The sequence below is a fragment of the Heptranchias perlo genome, chromosome 14 (assembly GCF_035084215.1).
Source record: "Heptranchias perlo isolate sHepPer1 chromosome 14, sHepPer1.hap1, whole genome shotgun sequence".
In the NCBI taxonomy this organism is placed as follows: domain Eukaryota; kingdom Metazoa; phylum Chordata; class Chondrichthyes; order Hexanchiformes; family Hexanchidae; genus Heptranchias; species Heptranchias perlo.
This window is the reverse complement of record NC_090338.1, coordinates 32515468-32538056: the sequence shown is the minus strand read 5'-3', so window position 1 is coordinate 32538056 and position 22589 is coordinate 32515468. Positions and strand designations below refer to the sequence as shown.

Genomic DNA, 22589 nt, shown 5'->3' with positions numbered 1-22589 from the left:
ATGGGGTGCCCAAAGCTCAACATAATATTCCAAATGAGGTCTGACCAGCATGTTGCTTTTATATTTTATGCCTACTATGAAGCTTGACATCATATCAAACTTTTTGATTGCTTTTTGCATGTGTAAGTCCACAGAACTGCCCATATTTCAACAGAAATTGGCACTAAATTGGCTATCCCACTAGGAGAGCTTTCAGGATGGCTGGAGTATGAAATAGAAATGTCATAGTTTGGAAATGCGGATGCTGTTCTGAGACTCAGGTTAAGGCAATTGTTGGGGCACAATAATATCTAGTCGCATAGCTGATCTGAGAGTACTTGATGAGGCAGTATAAAATGAGCTTTCCTCTGTATCTAATCTATGTCGTATCTCAATGCTTGGTGCTGCCACTGGGTGAAAAGAGAGGAAAAGTGTTTTTTTGGCATAAGCAATGGTGCAGGTAATCAGCTCACCCTCTCAGCCAAGGAACAGGAGGAAAGAAAAAACTCGTACAGATATGAAACAATGTCATTAAAATGGAGAGTGTGGAATAAAATAAGAAATACCGATAGAGAAGTAAACCAAACTAAATAAAAGAACTTGCATTTATGTAGCCCCTTATCGCATCTGCCATGAACGCCCCAAAGGTGTCACATAGAGTGCACTACTTGTTTGATATTTTGTTGTTATATAGGCAAAAGCAGCAGCTATTTTGCTGATAGCAGGGCCCCATAAATGGAGGAATGTTGGCTAGGACTCAGGGATAACTCCCTGCTCTTCTTCATCAACCTCAACCATCCAAACAGGCAGACTTATTATTAGTTTAGTGTCGTATCTGATGGTTGAATTACTGTATAAGAGCTGAAAGGTCACTATCAGGAACTTTGCCTGGAATCTGTTAAACGAGGCTATCAGTCAATGCTAGAAAAACTTATGCAACTACCTTGGAGGTCTAAGCCTGCTCTAGTGTGCCTTGTTTATGATTCATGCACAGTGGGCTTCTATTTCCACACTGGGGAATAGCTAACTTAAATGCTGCAATGCTTATAACCTTGGGTTTTTTTTATGAATAGAGGTATCCAAAGTAAATTCTGTTATTTCAAACAAAAAACTTCAGTGGAAAAGTTACCAAATTTTCTGCCTACTGTTCACAGCAGCAATTTTCCAGCCTCAGCTGGATCATTGCCATAGCAACAGCCTGTTTGTGAAAAGCCTGCAACTATTCTGTAAAAACATAAATAAACTGATAATAACAGTAGGCATTTTATTGGTGCCCGCACCCCCCACCCCCCCCACTACTGTCATTGAGATTTATTTAGTTCTTAATATATGAAAACCTAAAACTGTAAATATGTTTAAAAACATTTTTCCAGTTCTGCTATAACGTCTGCTAATTCAGAAGCAGCAACATCCAGTTAGCTGCTTAATGTCTCAGTGGATAAATGCACCATGTGGTTCAATGGGAAGCCATACAGACCAAGAAGGTGCCATTTTTAATTTTAGCCTCTGCTGATTGGTTGATCTCAGCCAGGGCAGCAGTGAGGATTTCTGGGGCAGATTTTTCTTCTTAAGCTTCAGCACAAAACGTTACCTGGACAGAGGAAATTCGGTGGGAGGACTGTATAACCTCTTTGCGCTCCACTCAGGCGTGCTTTACATCCAAGTGCTCAAGAGGAAATCTGCCCTTGGTCTCAGTGTTCCTGAAGTAGGGATGGGAAAAATCAGGGTTTCGACTTATAATTGATATCACTAGCTCCTATTGGGTGTGTGCATGTATAATTATCAGGTGAAGACAGAATTGAAGACTGGCAAAGATTCTAAGCCTTGTGAACGAACCTGTGAAAGTCATTACGAAGACAAAGACCGACCGCTTGAAGAAGGTTCTAGAGGATTATGGAATTGAATCCCAGAATGAGTCACTACTTTAAAAAAGAAGGGGGATAAAAGGGAAAAGAAGATTGGCAAATATAAAACAGAATTGCTGCAGACCTAGCAACCATAGCCTCAATAGCAGATTATTTCTGGAACATATTCAAGTAGTAACCAAGGCAATGAGACTTAATATGGGTTAAATTTGCAAAACCTACTATATATGGGATTATTGGTCGGAGCGTGTGCATTCCTGTAGGACTTTATCTTTCCTAATCTCATGTTCATTTCCTCATCTGGTAAATATATACCACGCTTATAAATAATTTACATGCACAAAAAAGAAACACAAATCTAAAGACAGTTTTATTGTAGCTGTGTTCTTTCGAGATAGTTCTGTACAACAACACAGACTAGTGCAAGGGCAGCCAAGCCAACCGATGATTCGCAAGCCAAATGTGGCACTTCTGTGGCTGAAATGTGGCTCTTTGAATGCTTTGTATGGCTGCCCTGTGTATGAACTCAGTCCCAATGGACTCAGTCTCAGTGTATAGCTAGCTGCTGGAGTGTAGGATAGTGTGCCATGACAGGCTAATTGGCTTGGGATAAGCATAAAGCATGATGGGATAGTTAGCATATAATGAAAAGGAACAAAGTATGTACATGCAATGGAGCACAAGGAATGGTTGGCAGGGAGATTCAGATAAAACAGAACAAGGACAGTGGGTGTAAAGGGTAACTAGCTCATTAAGTATAATTAAATTGTATAATTGTTAGATAGAACTAGAATGGGTGTTAGATAATCTTAGAATTAGGTTTAGATAATCATAAGATGAACAATGTGAAGAAATAGTGTCAGAGTTAGTCAAGTAAATACAACATTATATTGAAAAATACTGAGAGATGAGTTCAGTATAACAAGGTAAGGAACGTCACCTGACATCTGCTGAGACAATTAGTGCTTCCCACCGGGTTCAGGCAGGAGACTGAAGGGGCCTATGCAGATGAGGCCCAGGAGTTAAAATCTTCTTTTGCCGCATCTTACTATCTTCTTGTCCCAGTTTGCCTGCACCCTTCAGTGCTTCCATTGCCTCTTCAAACAGCGGCAAGTTTTATATCCTGCTGCCGAACCAGGTCTGCATCCCTCATGTAAAATTTCCGCACCCCCCTCTACTACCCCTGGTCTGTCTCTAAATCGGGGCACTTCTTAGGCCACTATCCCACCTCCCCACATGATTTCTTCCCCCCCCCCCCCTCACCCACCCAGAGCAACTGGCGGGCCAGATTTGCATTGCCTGCTCACCTCTCATTATGTAAAGAGTTGACCCAGTAATTTCTGACAGTGTCTGCGATGGGGCCAAATAACGGGTGGAAGTCCCCACCCAACACATTTCAGGCAGCCCAATGGCCCCTCTGCAGGTTCAAGGCTAATTTATTTTTCCTTGCACGTTGACAGGTTGGCCACCACTGGGCTAGTAGAGTTTTGCAAGAATGCAAGAAACAGGAAGCAGACAGAAAACTTCAGTTGGAACATCAAGATACAAACCGACACAGGGATTGTGTAAATCTGCAAATATTAAGAAACATTTGCTCCTGCCTGTAAATAAAGACCGTAAAAGGTTGTGCTACTTCTTCTTGCATGAAGGTCATATCAGGGTGAAGACAAGGGAAAGAGTGTGATTCTAAAACGAGAAATTAAATAGTACATAGTTTTCAGGAGTTCTTGATACTTTTTAGACTTTACAAAGGGTTGTAAATGTTGGAAATGTATATTTCAACCTTTGCAAAACCTATTTGGGACAATAAAATAATAGGGAAAATCGTAATGACTGGAGTCATTATGTGGAGTCAGGAGAATGAATCTACAACAAACTAACCCTGTGGCAAAGTGGTGGTGCTGCTGCATGAGGTGGATGTGAAGAGGATTGCCATGTTTGACACTCCATGGCTTTCTTCCAGAGGACAACAGTGCAGTATGCCTAAGAGTACATGTCAACAAAAAACTATAGTTGGGGGCATAATGGCAAGTGTAGCTAATCTGGCCCTGGTGCCTACTGTTCTACCAGGTAGACCTTCTGTCATCTTGTACCACTTCAACCATGAAATACTGTAATTGAAGGACTTCAAAACCAACCCCAGAACAAAGTTACACTTGACTTGCCAACCGTGAGGGACTTAGAAGCCGCCTAGCTCCCTGATCTCTGTGTTTTTGTAAGATCTCATCTTTCATGCCTCAACAATAGTAATTTAGAATATTAATCAGTAATATCTCACTGCTGCCTTGCTAGAAAGAAAGAAGAAAGAAAGAGTTGCATTTATATAGCACCTTTCATGACCTCAGGATGTCTTTTTAAAATGTGGTCACTATTGTAAATGTAGGTAATGCTATGATGCCAAACAAAATGAATTTCACAGCTCACCTGTAAAGTGCATCAATCACCTGACAAGTACATGCTCTTTTGTCATCGTGATTGATATTACATAAATTCCCCATGGCTGTCTGAAATGACCCGGTGCCATACAAGTTGTGTGTAGTCATGACTTTCCTAGCCCCAGACAAAGCAGTGGGCAGATGACCTTGGCTACAGGTCCTCATGCTGTAGCTGGCCCAGCTCCATTATTTCCTCTTTGGTGAAGTGCACTCTTCGAATACAAATTGCCTCACATTGAACCTGTGTTGCCTTCATGGTCTTTGGGAGAGGGATAATATCTGCTGGGGTGCATCCTCCCTAAATGCTGCTTCAATCCCATTTACTCCATCCTCTCCTTCACCTCCTGCTTCACAATAATGGCATACAAAGGTATGCCCGTAGGGAATCCCATACCTCCTCCTGAAAAGTCCTCAATGTGGGTGGGGTGGGGGGAGGGGGGCAAAATCTGTCAGTGAGCTCAACACCCCCGGGCAGTCAAAAGCAAGTCCCACACATGTCGATATTCAATGCAAAAAAAAATTGCTTCATAAAGTTATTCCCAGCTGTAGTCATCACTTTCAAATTTCAGCAATATTTAGGTTCAAAAACTCCTCACTACCGCCAGTCACAGCTGATCCTGGTAACAGCTGCTCCATGTATTTCTCATCCTAACTTATCCTAGTGCATTGTGAGTGCAAGTCCAAGAAATTCAGGGCTGTAGCACCACTGGCCCTCATTTTAATGCGCAAATACCAAACACCAGAAGCATGTAAAGTAAGGATAATGTAAAGAAAATGGATACAATCAGTGTGACATAGACACCATTTTGGCACTTAACGCTCAACTCAATGCACAGTCTTAACCACAACCATCTGAACATGTTTTAGAGTGCTTGGAGGACCCCCACCAGCACTATTTAAAGGGACCATGCAGGATTTACAGATTAGTGGCTGGATTATTGCTTTGGGCTGCCGATACATTTGTAACTGTTGCTGGAGATCTCCTATACTTGAATACTGGGACGCGGGGACATAGCCTAACATTTAGAGCCAGGAAGTGCAGGAATGAAGTTAGGAAACACTGCTACACACAAAGGGTGGGAGAAGTTTGGAACGCTCTTCTGCAAACGGCAGTTGATGCTAGCTCAATTGTGAATTCTAAATCTGAGATTGATAGATTTCTGTGAACCAAGGGCATTAAGGGATATGGAGCTACGGCAGGTATATGGAGTTAGGTCACAGGTCCCCTATGATCTCATTGAATGGTGGAACAGGCTCGTGGGGCTAAATGCCACTGCCACTTGCTGCCTCCTGATATGCGCCACCTTCTTCTACAAGAAAGCGGGATGTGTGTCTGGGTGATGTGCCTGTCATGGCTGAAAAGCTGCCAGTGTGAGTGACCTGTGAGTTGTGGGTCTGCGGCTTGAAACAGTGGTAATGTGTAAGGGTGAGAGGAAGCCTCTGATTGGAAGAATTGAGTACTGATGGAAAGAGTTTGTTTGTATGTGGGTGATGGGGGTGTAGTGTGTGGTGCAGTGGATGCGGCTAGTGGTGTAGTTGGTAGGAGACGCCACTTGACAGTTGATCTCACTCACCTTGACCACTCGAGTCAAAGCATTGAACTTCATCCTGCACTGCATCCATGTTCGTGGTGCTGTGTGCCCGGCATTGACTTCATCCCCCACTGCCTCCCACTACCTTTTTGCCATATGTCTGGAGGGCCTCTTGCCACCACCCTCCCCCCACCCCTGTTGTGGATATAGGATGTCCCTCCTTCTGTCCACTTCTTGCACCAAGGCCTCGAGTGCATCAACAGAGAACCTTGGTGATACACTCTCGCAGGCCTGGTACCAACTCAGATCGGCAGATTGGTGAGGTCTGGCGTGCAGATTGGAGGATGTGGGATTTAGTAGTGTGCAACCTTTATTCAATGTTTTAACTTAACACATCAGTGTGTAAACATAGGGATGGGTCCTGCATCTGTGTTTTACGTGTGCAATGTCTGATCTCGGTTCAGTCTTCGTGCGGACAGCAGACTGTTATTTTTAGCAAATAACAGGCACCTGCTACCTTTAAGAGATTCGACAAGACAGTCTTCCTTTAAGAGATTGGGGCTCCCCCTGTTGGTGGAAAGTGCGAATTGCATTGAATCGACGTGCAAGGCTGGATTTCAACGCAGCTTGACAGTGAGTACTGAGGCAGGGCGAAATTCTCGTCCTGCCTGTGCAGGGGCTATTGGGCACGGGTTAATAGTGGATCACGCTACCTATGCTCAATAATAGGCCCTATCGAACTTTGCCCCCATTGTGTTTGGAAATTCAGGTGCTTCGTTTTAGGGGCAGAAAACTGGCGTAAATATCTTCCAACCCAATTTGCTGGCCAGTCACGTGAATCGCCCCAACTTTAGGCCCCAGAAACACCAAAAATGGTGTGGAATTTCAGGGTCTATGTTGTCTATTTTCGCCGTCTTTTTATTTGTTATTTCACAATCTGCGTTGAGTTCCGATATCAGGAAATGCACTGAAGAGAAGTAAGGAAGGCAATGCCACAGCAATGTGAAGCAATGAACTCATCTGTGTTGTAATGCTGTGGTAGTTTTCACATTCTGCCTTATTTCTCAGTGATAAGAGGAGATAGAACAGTACTGGCGGTGGACATCTAATTCCAAGAATGATGAACCACATTCCATTTATCATTCATTTTGTCGGTAAGAGTTTTTTGGATTGCAGCTTTTTATTTTTAACTGAGTTGATGTTTTCTTTACTTAAGATCTTCAACACTAAACAAGGAAAACATCTCATATTATTTCATTTTTTTAAATTCAAGTATCCGTAATAAATAGAATTGTAAGCTTCTTCTCACATAGCTAACCTATTATTTCCATTTCATAATCATAACACTACTTTTAAATGAGTCTTCACGTCACGTCAGATATATTTTGGTAATTCTTTTTGAATGGTTTTGTCTATTTTTTCTTATTGAACACAGACAAAAAAAATAAAAGCTGATCTTTCCTTCCAATGTGGGGCATAGTGAGATCTTCATCTCAAGCTGTGAGGATAGATTTTCCTGGTCTAGGTGAAGTTCATTCCAGAAAGGCTAGGAACTAGTGAGAAGTGAAGCATGGTCATTTGCATAATTATTCATAGCTGTATGTACAACTTTGTGCGGGAAGGCAGGCTAGGTGGGGGGGAGAAGGACTAGAAAGTTGTGCGTCAGACGAGACTGTAAGGTAATTGGTCTCACAGGGGGACAGAAATTCTTACAGCCTTTGGAAAACTTCCAAAGGCTTTTCAACATACTGATAGCTTTTGCAAGGCTGAAGGGGAGGGGAAAAAAATGTAAGAGAATTCGAATCTGACACCAAATAGTTGCAACAAGTCTGTTTATTGTGTGACGAGAAGTCTTAACATTGATCTATTCCAATAACAGTACAACAAAGAAAGAAACAATATTACCCCGTTCTTCTCATGGATTCGCATCTGGCGCCTCTACAAGAATTTTAAGAGTTTAAAACACAGTCTTATAATAAGCCTGTCACATACGCTTGAGCTGGTTGTTCACAGCTGCCTGCCTTTTTATTTTACTTGTTCCAGACTATGTAATGCGTAGGCCTCCCTTATCAGCGTCCAAAACTTCTCAAAGACTCGTTTCTCATCCTTGAAACATTCTGCTGTAAAACAAGTTTCATAAGCATCTTTTGTTAGCTAGACCCCTCTGCCTTATGGGTAGTTTAATTTGACCATTTCTGTTCTTTTGGCTGATTATGTGTTAATGCTTAATCTAATTTCTATAAGGGTGAGCTGGTTATATGTATTAGAATGCCTAACCCAAAAGTGAGTTGTTTATATGTTTTATATGTTAAAAACACCTATACTAAACATAAGTTTTATATACTAGAAAAATGTCATGGTATAAGGCATCTTACTGAAATGACAGGCAAAAATTAAGGGTGTGATGAATTGCTTTGTGACATGAATTCTTTGCCAATTTACTTAGTTTAAGGAACTGGTGGTCACCTTACCTTAGCTTTTTTTTGGATTTAGTACCAGTATCTCTGCAAGGTGCATAATTGACAAGTTGCACTATCTCCTGCCAGGCACCATTGATCACTCTCCTGAGCAGAAGGTGGCCTAGAGTGCTAAATGTCTTGAAGAAGCATCTCTATTGGTACATCTTTAAATCTAAGGATTCTGCCTTAACAGTATTCCATTGTTATTCCAAACTCCTGCACATTATTTGCTAGTAAAACAAACTCTACCCTTTAAATAGATAGTGCAACTCTTTAAGTAAATGCTGCTGTGCTGGATATCCTGCTCCTGATGCGGTGTGCCCTTTGACTGGCAAATTCCCCACTGGAAGCTAGCTGTGAATATCTAATTGGTAGGAATCTAGAAGTTAGTACAGGAATGACTGTGCGCAATTCAGGCAGGTACAAAGCCCATTGCGTACTGTTCCTACTACCAGAGCATGGCTAAATCCATCCCACTAAGTAGTCTGTTTTGGGTACTCAACCTACAAAAAGGGCAGTGATGTACTGAAGATGACTGAAAGAAGAGCAATTAGGATGATTCCAGAATTTGGGCGTTTATGTTATGTGCCCAATCTGAACTTATTTTAATTGGAGAATGAAGTTTCCATGGACTTGAGGAAGCCTTATAAAAACTGAAAGGCCTAGATGGTGTTGATGTAAGCAAGTTATTTTACTTGGACTGTGAGCACAGAATGGTTCCTCTATTTTTGGGGCCGGGAGAATCACCTGTGAATGGAAGCCAGACAGGGTTGATTAGTAAAGAAACACATTGTGGAATTTTGTTTGATAACCTTTAGGGATCAGGAAGTAATCTTCCAGAAATGTCCTTCAGGAGATTCTAGTAGTCCTTTGACTGGCAGGAGTTCCAGGGAATTCCAAGCCAGCCATTATAAGTTTTCAATTAATTCAACATGATGCTGAAAAAAAACTGTTATTTAACTGTAATAAAGTCATTTAGATTCCTGTAGTAGCTTTATGACTGTAACAATATCAAACTATTAAAATTAATACTTTAAATATAAATAAAAACATTGGGGGTGAAATTGAGTTTATCTGGTAGCGTGAAGTAGGCTCATGGTGAATCTGCCACCCGTTTACACACCTCCAGATTTTCTCTTCCATTGACTTCAATCGGAAAGAAAATCAGGCGCAGTGTAAAACAGGCTGCAGATTCAATATGAGCCCAATTGGTGTTACTGGCAAAGACCAATTTCACCTCCATTGTCTTCCTTCTTTCCTGAATTCTCTCTTCTTTCCAATTCTCACTTGATTTTTCTTATTTTAACTTTATTTTTAATTAATATATCCTATTCTAATGTTCTGTTTTAAATTTTTTTTGTTGAGAGCACTTTTTTTCTGAGCCTCTCGCATCTCATTTGGGAATAGAACTTGCATTGTAAAAACTGGCCCTTGATTGGCTGAAAACTGGCTCCAAGGAAGGCTTGCGAGGACTTTTCTTGTTCCACACCTTCAGACGTTCTAATGGAAGTATCGCTGAAGGAATTAAACTATAGATTAATATCCTGGAGTTTCATTTAGTTTCCTTAAGGATCAGAGAGTTTTCTCTTCTTGAAAGTTCTTTGCTTTTAGCAGATTGAACGAGTTGCTGAGAGTCCTTAGCAGTGCAAGTTGAACACAGTCTGTTGGATTGAATGAATTTGTTGAGTTAATGAGTAATGTTCAACCTTTTCTGTATGCAAGCATCATCATACTCCTGGGAACTGCCTGGAAATAACAACACATACTTGGCAACCCCCAGGGGTAATTTTGACTTTGTGCGATAGTGTAAAACGGGTGATAGTCAGCAGCCCGTTTTACATCTCTCCTGATTTTTATTACCATTGGCTTCATTGTGTTAATTTCCAAAATACAGTATCAGATGCCAAAACAATGCTGTTGCTGTAGAAAATCTTTTATTAGTATACAGCAACAAAACTAACATGCTAGCAGATCAACAAATACTGAGTACAACATTTCCAAGTACTATGTGGCACGCAGTATGGTCAGCCTCAGCTGGACCTTGACGACTCACTGAATTTGCCTTGCAGATCCTTTAGGATTCACAGATGCAGCAGATTAGCTGAGGCAGAGGCGGAGATGGGTGATATTATGGAGAAGGAAGTAGGTGGTCTTGGTGATGATGAGGATATGGGGTCGAAAGCTCAGCTCAGGGTCATATAGGACGCCAAGGTTGCAAACAGTCTGGTTCTCCGTGAGCCAGTAGCCAGGGAGGGGAATGCAATTGGTGGCTATGGAATGGAATTTGTGGCAAGGGCCGAAGACAATGGCTTCGGTCTTCTCAATGTTTAATTGGAGGAAATTTTGGCTCATCCAGGAATGCATGTCGGACAAGCAGACTGATAACAAATGCAAGTGTTTCTTTTCTTTTATAAACGATGCAATCAATTCCAAGACACTGAAGTCTCTGGTTAAATTTTTTCAGTTGGACTTTGAATATGTTTGGTGGTTAGATCCATGTCAATGCTCCTCCTGACACTCAGTGTAATTCTTTATATTATGGATTAGATTTTTTGCCCATTAGCTATAAATGAGCAGATTATTTGTTCCCATTGAGATTAATCTTGACTCGGACTTTCAGTTTATGTAAGGTTTTGCCATGGTTTACCATCTATATTCTATATCCTCTGCACCCTTTTTCTATACCATCCAGTCCTTGCGTTTCATAGAATCATACAATTTTGCAGCACAGAAGGAGGCTATTCAGCTGATCACAACTGTGGGCAGTGTCATAGTGTTTCAGAAAAGGAATGAATCATGCTTCCTCTTCCATCTGCTGCAAAATATGTTTCACACAGTTATCCCTCTCTTCCATTAAAACAAAATATGTTTGACAATAGGCAACATCACTCAAGATATTAGTAAAAAATTAAATTCAAAAGAATGAACTGTTAACCAGACATAGGAATAAATTCTTCGTGTGGTTAGAGAAACCATCAAAGCAACCATATGGCAAGTACAAAACCTCCCAATTTCTAGCAAGAATGATCTCCTGGGATTTCCCAAGGTTGGCCCGAATTATATATTCAAGGTGAGCTCTCCGTCCATATTAGCCTGGCACTAGGAACTTGCCAAAGGAATGCAGTGGAACATTCTGTACACCAGCAGCCCTTAAAAGTTGTGGTTACTTAAAGATGAGTGGCCACCCGAGGGCAACTTTTTTATTAGAGTTTAAAAAGGCTATAAATTTTGGAAATGTAAATTTCAGCCTTTCTGAAGACTATTTAGAGCACAAGAAATGTCTGGCAAAACCCAGCAGCTGGTAAAATAAGCATAAAGGCAGAAAACTGCATTTATTAGTAAATGATGGAGCACCACAGTATCTGAATTCCATGTTTGATGGCTGGCAAAGTTGCGGTGTTGTTTCTTGAGGGTGTGAGGAGGGCTGCAGTACTTGACACTCCAGACCACCCTCCCCAAGAGATGGCAAAAAAGCTGAGAGAGGAGATGAGCTTGACTGTCACTGGCAGTGCTATCCCTGTGGTGTAGGTTGGCCATAGGTGTCCTTGCAATAGATAGCACCGATCTATAACTGGCTCCATGCTGACCCAGAGCCTATGGAGAAAGATGTCCATCAATCATGTCACAAGACCTAGCACATATACCTGACAATGACCAAGAACAACTTTGTCCACATGGCATCTAAGTTAAGAATCCATGGCGGTCAGCAAGTCGAGTTCATATTTGTGATGTAGGTTGGATAGAGTTTTGATGTGTCCCAATCTCAGTAGTTCATGATTCAAGTGGATCAAGATGAAAGAAGACATGCCAGAAAGGTCAGCAGGCACTAGAGCCAGACTGGCCACACCCGCCATTATGTCAGAACATAACATCAAACATGTCACATACCAGCGATGACTAAGGATACAAAACCTCAGAACCTTTAAGAGGTCCATCACTTATTTATCTTCCCTGAGGCCTATTTTAATGCATTATAATATTACAATGTATAAATAAAGTTATGACTCATTTTTGGTGAGTCTACCTGTCTACCATAAAATTGCACACTGTGCATGCATGGCTTTTAGTCAGATCCAGCTATATGGCTTTTAGTCAGATTTTCCGGTTCTCCCACCACCTGTTCTGTTTTTGCTCCATCAACCTTAGGGACTGGAAAATAATAACATAAGGGCTGAAATTCAACTGGGGGCACATCGGCACAAAAACACATTTGTGCCAGTGCACTTTGGTGTTTCTGGCTCACAAAGGAGGTTTCCTGAGTTCTCCAAGATCCTTGTGTGCACACTCACACGCACACACATCCACACGCGCGACACCCATACAACCCTCCATACTACTGGTGCACTCCCAGTAGAATTTGCGCATTAGGTCTCAAGCCCTGGGGAGATGAGGTGGGATTTTCTTACCAGAATCTGCTGGTGCAGCTCCATTCTGTTTATTTTGTCCAGTGTAGTGCTATTCACAATATTTATTAACGACTTAGATGAAGGCATAGAAAGTCTCATATCTAAGTTTGCCGATGACACAAAGATTGGTGGCATTGTAAGCAGTGTAGATGAAAACATAAAATTACAAAGTGATATTGATAGATTAGCAGAATGGGCAAAACTGTGGCAAATGGAATTCAATGTAGACAAATGTGAGGTCATCCACTTTGGATCAAAAAAGGATAGAACAGGGTACTTTCTAAATGGTAAAAAGTTAAAAATAGTGGATGTCCAAAGGGACTTAGGGGTTCAGATACATAGATCATTGAAGTGTCATGAATAGGTGCAGAAAATAATCAAGAAGGCAAATGGAATGTTGGCCTTTATATCTAGAGGACTAGAGTACAAGGGGGCAGAAGTTATGCTGCAGCTATACAAAACCATGGTTAGACCGCACCTGGAGTACTGTGAGTAGTTCTGGGCACCGCACCTTCGGAAGGACATATTGGCTTTGGAGGGAGTGCAGCGTAGGTTTACTAGAATGATACCCGGACTTCAAGGGTTAAGTTACGAGGAGAGATTACACAAATTGGGGTTGTATTCTCTGGAGTTTCGAAGGTTAAGGGGTGATCTGATCGAAGTTTATAAGATATTAAGGGGAACAGATAGGGTGGATAGAGAGAAACTATTTCCACTGGTTGGGGTTTTTAGGAGTAGGGGGCACAGTCTAAAAATTAGAGCCAGACCTTTCAGGAGCGAGATTAGAAAACATTTCTACACACAAAGGGTTGTAGAAGTTTGGAACTCTCTTCCGCAAACGGCAATTGATACTAGCTCAATTGCTAAATTTAAATCTGAGATAGATAGCTTTTTGGCAACCAAAGGTATTAAGGGATATGGGCCAAAGGCAGGTATATGGAGTTAGATCACAGATCAGCCATGATCTTATCAAATGGCGGAGCAGGCACGAGGGGCTGAATGGCCTTCTCCTGTTCCTATGTTCCTATGATGAGCCACTAGTCTGCCAATTCCTGGGTGGGAGGGAGGACAGTACTCTTTTCTGAGAGAGCTCTAGAAGTTACGATGAGGGTGGTGATGCCAAGGAGCCATGCCATTTTTGGATAGAAGGGGCACTCTCCTCAGCAAGCTGCAGTTAAGGTTGCCTAGGAAGTGGTCTAGGAGGTGATACAGTTCCTGCAATAAAGAGATTATCCTCCCAGATGAGAAAAAATTTCAACACCTTGAAGAAGTTTTCTAAGTGTCTGTTGTACTTATTGCAAGTGTACTGCAATAACATGCCTGCAACAAACACACGGGGGAAGATTTTAATAAGGCGGCGGGGGGGATCAATGGGCACGCAGCAAATGCGAATAATAAAAACTTACTGTTCCCTACGCGATCGCGACTTAATTGGTGGCCATTAATCTTGTTTTGGGGTTTGCCATCCGAAAGCTGCGCAGTAGGCGGACTGCGCACCCGCATGAGAGGCTGTCAGCTGCTGCGTCTAGATTTAAAGGGATTTTGCTGGAGCAAGGAGCAAGTAGACACAATGGTGCAGCACAGAGGCAAGGCTGTTCCAAGATTCAGCGATGCCTCACTTGAGGTGCTACTGGCCAGGGTGAGGAGGAGGAGAGAACTATTTTACCCGGCCGACAGGAGGAAGCGCCCTGCCTCTGTCACCAAGAAGGCCTGGCTCGAGATGGCAGAGGAGGTCACCAACAGCAGCAACATATCCCTCACTTGGGTCCAGTGCAGGAAATGTTTCAATGATCTAACTAGATCAACAAAAGTGAGTACTCTTACTGATTCTCCTACATTCCATGTCGCACATCACCACCCCCCCCAATTCATTCTGCACAGCCAAGACTACTCCATCACATCACTCCTCACACCCATTTAAGGCTCATCCTCAACTCACCTTCACTTCCTGAGCACTGTCTCACCTCCCCATTTGTGACCCCACCACTACCACTCACCCCAATCCTCATCCAATGTGATGTCTCTGTCTGATACTCAACCTCTGATGCATCTCTTTCACAGTCAGCCTCACCCAAAGCAATGCATTCATCGGCTGAGTCACCACACACAAGTGAGCACGAGCAGACACTGGTGGCAGGGGAAGTTGTCGAGAGTCCGTGTCGGTGGGCGCACTCCTCTCGAGGCTCTGCTCAGCTGGACGCAGATGCTGAACCCCGGGGGCCATCCTTCAAAAGGAGAATGAACGAGGGACAGCAGCAGATTTGCAAGATACTGGAACAGGTGCCATGCACACTCTCCACAATAGCGCAGAGGATGGAGGAGTCCAACTCCTGCATAAGTGGAATGGTGGCACAGCTAGGTGAGAGAATCTCTGAGCTAGTGTCACAGGGACGTGAAGAACTGTTTGAGCTAGTGTCACAGGGACGTGAAGAACTGTTTGAGATAGTGTCGCAGGGAACTGCGGAAATGTCTGAGATAGTGTCGCAGGTAAGTGCAGGAATGTCTGTGATGGAGAGAAGGCTAGCCTCCATTGAGCTTCAAGCACGGCTCACAAATGAGTCCATTCAGGCCCTGATAATGGCCGCTTAGATTCATGGTGAACAACATTCTGCCGCCTTAAACAGGCAGACAGAAACTTTACAACTGGACTTACAAGGCATCACACATGTCCTCCAAACTGTTCTCCAGCAGGGTGGTAGGAGTGATGTGGGACTGGCCCAAGAGAGGGATGATGGCGAAAGGGGACGCCACTCAAAGCGTTCCCACGTCTCACCCGTTGCGGCCCTTTCACCCAGTACCCGCAATGCTGCCTCCTCTCCAGGTGGCCGAGTCTGCCCCTGCACAGGTGCAGGTGGAGCAGTCTTTGGAAGGACCCTCACGGGCTACAAAACCCAGAGGGCGTAGGATCTAAGGAGTCCGGCCATGGACATGAGCAACCTGCAAGCAACCTCTGCTGCAGCCACAGGGGATGCATCATGTAGAAGTGGTAGGAAGAGAAAGGATTTGTGATCACGAAGGGTATGCACAAGGGTGTCTGACAGGCCGTCATGTTTTTCATTTATATTTGGTTTTTGTTAAAGTCACATTAAATGTTATCGTTCTCACCACTACTGCCACGTCTTGCCTATTCTTTACTGCCTTTTGTGATTGCATCTTTTCATGTGCTTCACCATGAACGGCCACACTTGATGCCACCCAGTGGGTCACTTTACAGTGGGTGTATGTGTAGTTGCAGGACTGTTTTGTGTGGGGTGGGGGTGGTGGCTGTTGTTGGCACTGATCTTTCCAGGTGGTGTGTGGACTGGGCTGTTCTCACCTTGTGATCTTATGAGAACCGTTCACATATGAGTGACTCCCTGGCCTCACAAGCAGCTAGGTGAGCCGTTGATCTGCCCATGGGTTCGTCGTCCTCCTCCTCCTCCTGCTGCTGCTCCTCCTCAATGTTCATTGCAGATGTGGATGCTGGATGAGGATACGGGGCCTCATCAACCGGTACTCCTCTCTATTGCGCCATGTTGTGCAGGATACAACATACTTCTATAATGCGACCCACTCTTGTTAGTGCGTATTGAAGCGCTCCCCCAGAACGATCGAGGTACCGAAATCACACCTTCAGCAGTCCTATCGCATGTTCAATTACAGATCTGGTGACGATGTGGCTGTCATTGTATCGACGCTGTTGCTCGCTGATGGGGTTACTCAGAGGTGTCAGGGAATATCCCTTGTCCCCGAGAGCCAGCCTTTAAGGCTGTTCTGTGCGTGAAAGAGGTCCGGGATGTTGGATTCCCTCAGAATGAACGAATCGTGGCAGCTGCCAGGGAATCTGGCGCACACGTGAAGAAATCTTTTGTGGTGGTCACAAACGAGCTGAGCGTTAATGGAGTGATACCCCTTTCTGTTGATGAACAGTCCTGGCTCGTGTGGAGGTGCTCAGATTGCTATATGCGTGCAATCGATTGCACCCAGTACACGTGGGAAGCCAGCCACAGAGTGGAATCCCACTGCCCTCTCCGTCTGGCTGAGGTCGTCCATGGGGAAGTTGATGTATTGCAAAACAAACCGTCGGTGACCTGCCTTATGCACTTGTGTGCAGATGACTGAGAGACCCTGGCGATGTCACCGGTGGCACCCTGGAATGATCCGGAGGCGAAGAAGTTGAGGGCAGCAGTCACTTTAACAGTGACAGGTAATGAGATGCTGCCAGGCCCAGCTGGCAGCAGCTCGGCATGAAGGAGGCTGCAGATGTCACCTACCACCTGGTGCCTCACTCTCAGCCCCCGTATGCACTGTTCATCTGAGAGGTCCAGGAAGCTTAGCCTTGGTCTATAGACCCTCTGGCGAGGGTAGTGCCTCCTGCGATGTCGCTCCCTCTGTTGTTCCCCTCTGTGCTCTTGTGCAGGTGCCCGTGGCACAGCACTGTGTTGTGGAGCTACAAGTGGCGGAAGTGCACACCATGCCAAGCGAGGATGGTGATGTTCTTCTTCCTCAGATGTAGTGGTGAATGCAGCCATCACGCAGCCCATCCTGATGTCAGTTTGAGGGGGTCCGAAAAGTTGGTAAATATGTGTAAACAGAATAATTCTGAGTGGAAACCAAGAATTTTCAGTCTAAACACCAAGATCTCCCAACCAAAAGTCTGTCGGAGAGAACTGAGTGCCTTGCTGCAATAACTGACCTTTTATCCCATCTGTCAAACAGGGATTTAAATAGCTGCCGGCTGAAACCCGCCAACTTTCCCATCTTTCCCACAGCACGGGAAACACATTGATGCAGCATTGAAATCACTTGCCTTCATTCTAAATTACATTTATTCATTTTTTAACGACTTTAAATAAGTGAATTGCTGGTTTAAATATCGTCCCACTGGCTTTAATTGCTGGCGGGACTTCTGGGTTCGTAAACGGTGCGCACACCCAGGTGGTTCTGGGTCATGCACATCCTTCGACATCTTGGGGCCGGGATTTCTGCCCACTCCTCAAAAAGCCGATTTTCTTTGCCCCCAACGCATCCGGACTTTTGTTTTAAAATCGAGGCCACAGACTTTGCCCTCAACCAGCTGCATACTTACATGGGATGCTTCATTATCTTCCCATCTCCCCACTTTGTCCTTTTTAACACACGCAAAAGGGAAATTCGGACATGACATACTTCTCATCCTCTGTGTAAACCTTTCACTACTCTCAGTGATGGAGGATGAAACCATGACAGACTCCCCCAAGACTGACTTGCATGCTGCATGTTCTTGCACTCTTGTTTAGGGAAGCACATGTACAGGCTCCACATGCACGCTGACGACACCCAGCTCTACCTCACCACCGCCTCCTTCAACCCCACCACTGTCTCTGATTTGTCGCACCGCTTGTCCGACATCCAGTACTGGATGAGCAAGAATTTTCTCCAACTAAATATTGGGAAGACCGAAGCCATGTCTTTGGTCCCCGCCACAAAGTCCATTCCCTAGCCACTAACTCCATCCCTCTCCCTGGCCACTGTCTGAGGTTGAACCAGACCGTTCGCAACCTTAGTTGTCTGTTTGACCCTGAGATGACTTCCGACCACATATCCGCTCCATCACCAAGACCGCCTACTTCCACCTCCATAACAATGCGCGTCTCTGCCCCTGCCTCAGCTTATCTGCTGCTGAAACCCTCATCCATGCCTTTGTTACCTCCAGACTGGACTATTCCAATGCTCTCCTAGCCAGCCTCCCATCTTGCACCCTCTGTAAACTTGAGCTCATCCAAAACTCTGCTGCCTGTATCTTAACTTGCACCAAGTCCTGTTCACCCATCACCTCTGTGCTCGCTGACCAACATTGGCTCCCAGTCCAGGAACGCCTCGATTTTAAAATTCTCATCCTTGTTTTCAAATCCTTCCATGGCCTCGCCCCTCCCTATCTCTGTAACCTCCTCCAGCCTTACAATCCTCCAAGATCTCTGCGCTGCTCCGATTCTTGCCTCTTGTACATCCCTGATTTTAATCGCTCCACCACTGGTGGCCGTGCCTTCAGCTGCCTAGGCCCTAAGCTCTGGAATTCCCTCCCTAAGCTTCTCTGCCTCTCTACCTCTCTCTCTCCCTTTTAGACCCTCCTTAAAACCTACCTCTTTGTCACCTGTCCTAATATCTCCTTATGTGACTCAGTATCAAATTTTATTTGATAATCGCTCCTATGATGTGCCTTGGGACGTTTTACTACATTAAAGGCGCTACATAAATACAAGTTGTTGTTGTTCAAATTCTGCCTGTTTTCCCAATTTCATTTTCCTCATTTGAAATTTATACATTGTGCTTCTGAAATTCTGACTATTACAGAAAAACATCTATTTCCAACTTATTGAATCTCTTCATAATCTTTTAACAAGTTTCCCTTACCCTTCTCTTTTCAAGGGAACAAAGGCCCAGTGTAAACAATTGTTGTATGTAGCTCAGTCCTCCAAGACCTGCTATTAATCTTGTAGCTGCCTGCTGAATCCTTTGTAATAATAATTCACCACCCGAACTGCAGCGGTTCAAGAAGGTGGCTCACCGCCACCATCTCAAGGGCAATTAGGGATGGGCAATAAATGCTGGCCTTGCCAGCGACGCCCACATCCCATGAACAAATAAAGAAAAAATATTCCTTTCGAAGTAAGATGTCCAAAACTGATACTCCAGGTGTAGTCGCACCAAAGCCATGTATAATTTTACTATCAACACTTCTGATTTTTATTTGCTTTCTGTAATATTAAGAACACTAGGCTAATGGTGTTAGTGATCTGACCACCAAATATTCCCAGGTGTTTTTCCTTCCTCTAGAGTGTTGACTGAGTACATTTTCCACATCATTTGAATTCACCTGTATTAAACTGCATCTGCCATTCTTCTGCTCACAAACCTTTCAAAGTATTCAGACATTTTCTCAACATTCAGAATTTTAAGTAAAAAGGTTGTTTTTTTTCGATGTAGAGTAACGTTGTGGAATAAATTCATTTATTATCTTTTTTTCTTTTATAAAGGTGTCAGTTTCTCCATCATCCCTGTTCAATGTTTTGATACATCAATGCCTTCTGAAGTTTTGTCAATAACTTCTGAGTCTGAAAACTTCAACAGATCATCACCAGGTGGAAATGATGTCAGCGCTCTAACCAACTCTCCTATAAGCAATGCAGGCGTTTTTGCTTCATACTCTAGTTCAGATCAGACAGTATTTAGTACAATTGCTCCCACTGAAAAGTTGCAGTCTAACACTACTGCTAACTTTACACAGCCTGGCATACCTGCGAGATCCAGCACTCCAAGCATATTACGCCTTACTCCAAGCTTGCCACCGTTTCATCAAAGCCTGCCAACCATTACTCCAAGTCCGGAACACAGTGCTAAACCAACAAAAGAAAGCACCCCAGATAAAGAAAAAAGAAATGTGCCAAAGCCTGGTACGACTTAATAAATTTCATTTTTTTCACTTCACCAGTTGCTAATGGTCTTTAGCGTCTCAGAAATTTAATATGGAATCACTTCTTCTTCAATTTGTCAGAGTGCTTACGGTTTAAAATGACATGCATTTTTAATATAACTCATTTTTTAAAAATTAAGCAATATAACTCATATTTGATCTGAAAAGTGATGCTTTAAATATACATTCGTATAAGAAATACTGCAGATCTGGGAAAACCATGAATTCAAAAAATTGAAGCTATATTTCTTTAGCTCTAGGTCTGATTTTTGGCTGTTCTGCAATGTTTGGTGTATTGTTTAGTGCTTCACCATTATTCTCCAGTGTTCATTTTTAGGTTTTGTTCAAGATTTGAGCAGCTGGAGTCAAATCACAGAGAAAAAGGCTGTTGTCTTGATAAATGAATGTTTAGGCCTTGTAAGCAGTGCACATTTATTATTGTGTAGCAGACTAGAGAAACACATTAAACAGATGCCCAACCTCATGCACAGTAACTTGTTTTGAATAATGATCTGTGAGTCATGACACTGCTTTATAAATATAAGAAAGATTTTACCAAAACCATTTGCAGATGTAGTTGATATCATATATCACATATACAAATGTAGAATAAGTTACCAACAAAATTAATTAAACATGCAATTATATTCCTTGTCAACTCCTGGAAGTTCTGACTAAAAACCTTATTATTACTGATAGCCATTAGTTGCAAAACCAACTGCTACTAAACAGCTCTTGTTAGCTCTGTTGTGAGATTGAATAGAAATGTTTGTCCAGTTATATGTTGCTAGGGCCAGAAGTCGCTGAATTGTATAATACATTCTCTTGAGACTATTCTCTCGGCACCATGTCCAGCTAATCCCTCCTAAACAATTACTGCTACAAATCTTCCAGCAGCATTTACATTCACCCTAACCATTTTTTTTCTCACAAATGTCTGAGATTATGTTATAAGGCTGCAATATATACTAAAGGGTAGATTTACCAATCCTGTGACGCCACTAAAGAGCCACAGTTAGACGGAGCATGGGTCAGAGATAGGGGTACAGCACTCTATCACTTATTTCTCCAAACCACGCCCTCTTAGCGTGTGGTTCTCTGCTGGGAGTGCGGGGTCACTGGATTTACCCAATAGTCTGCTATTCCTCATAATTTACACAGAATCTCTAGCCCCTATATTATATACAGGATTCCTATTTATTATTTAATGTACGCAAGCTATTAAATTCTCCAGCAAGCTGCAGGGAAATAAAAGCACAATCACCTTTCACCTCAGTCCAAATCATATCACACATTTGTGAGTTGCATGAGGCAATTATTAAGAACATAACAAAGTATGGAGTCTACCTGACTAACCTTCAAAGGAAATGTTTTGCAAAAATAATCCCTAATTCCCAAAAATAACCAAGCAAAAATCCAGAATAAACAGTGAGGAGGATATTAGCAGACTTCAGGAGGACATAGACAGACTGGTGATAAAACAGAAAATGCTGGAGAAGCTCAGCAAGTCAGGCAGCATCGGTGGAGAAAGAAACAGAGTTAACGTTTCAGGTCGAAGACCTTTCGTCAGAACTGGAAGATGCTAAAAGAGTTAAAGTTTTTGAACAAGTACAGAGCCAGGGAAGGTGGGGTGGGGAGGAAAGAACAAAAGGTCTGTGATAGAGTAGAGGGCACGAGTGATTAAATGTCAAAAGGGATGATGGTGTTAGGCAAGGAAGGTGGTAATGGGACAGGTCAAGAAACAAAAGATTGATCAGGAGTAGCTGTAAATGGCAGCAGCAGAACCATTACCAGCACTAGCTGACCGAAAAAATAGGAGCAGCGGTTATGATCTGAAGTTATTGAAATCAACGTTGAGTCTGGAAGGTTGTAAAGTGCCTAAACGAAAGATGAGGTGCTGTTCCTCGAGCTTACATTGAGCTTCATTGGAACAGTGTAAGAGGCAGTGGACAGAGAGGTCAGAGTAGGAGTGGGAAGGGGAATTAAAATGGCAAGCGAGCGGCAGACTGGTGAAATGGGCAGACACATGGCAGATGAGATTTAATGCAGAAAAGTGTGAAATGATGCATTTTGGAAGGAAGAACGAGGAGAGGCAATATAAACTAAATGGTACAATTTTAAAAGGGGTGCAGGAACAGAGAGACCTGAGGGTTTACATACACAAATCCTTGAAGGTGGCAATGAAAGCTGATAAGGCTGTTAAAAAGGCATATGGGGTCCTTGGCTTTATAAATAGAGGCATAGAGTACAAAAGCAAGGAAGTTATGCTCAACCTTTATAAATCATTGGTTAGGCCTCAGCTGGAGTATTGTGTCCAATTCTGGCACCACATTTTAGAAGAAATATCTTGGAGAGGTTGCAGGGGAGATTTACTAGAATGGTCCCAGGGATGAGGGATTTCAGTTAGTGGAGAGAATAGAGAAGCTGGGATTGTTCTTGTTAGAGCAGAGAAGGTTAAGGGGAGATTTAATAGGGGTGTTC

General features: G+C 43.2%; 1 protein-coding gene across 1 annotated transcript in view; it reads left to right on the top strand.

The window, feature by feature from the left end:
* The first annotated feature begins 6858 nt into the window (after positions 1–6858).
* The window catches only part of LOC137332104 (uncharacterized), a 29547-nt gene continuing 13816 nt past the window's right edge, over positions 6859–22589 (top strand). The window contains exons 1-2 of the mRNA XM_067995818.1: positions 6859–6965; positions 19672–20088. Of these exons, the coding sequence (XP_067851919.1) occupies positions 6929–6965; positions 19672–20088 (454 nt within the window). The 5' untranslated portion in view covers positions 6859–6928. The remainder of the gene's footprint in view (positions 6966–19671; positions 20089–22589) is intronic.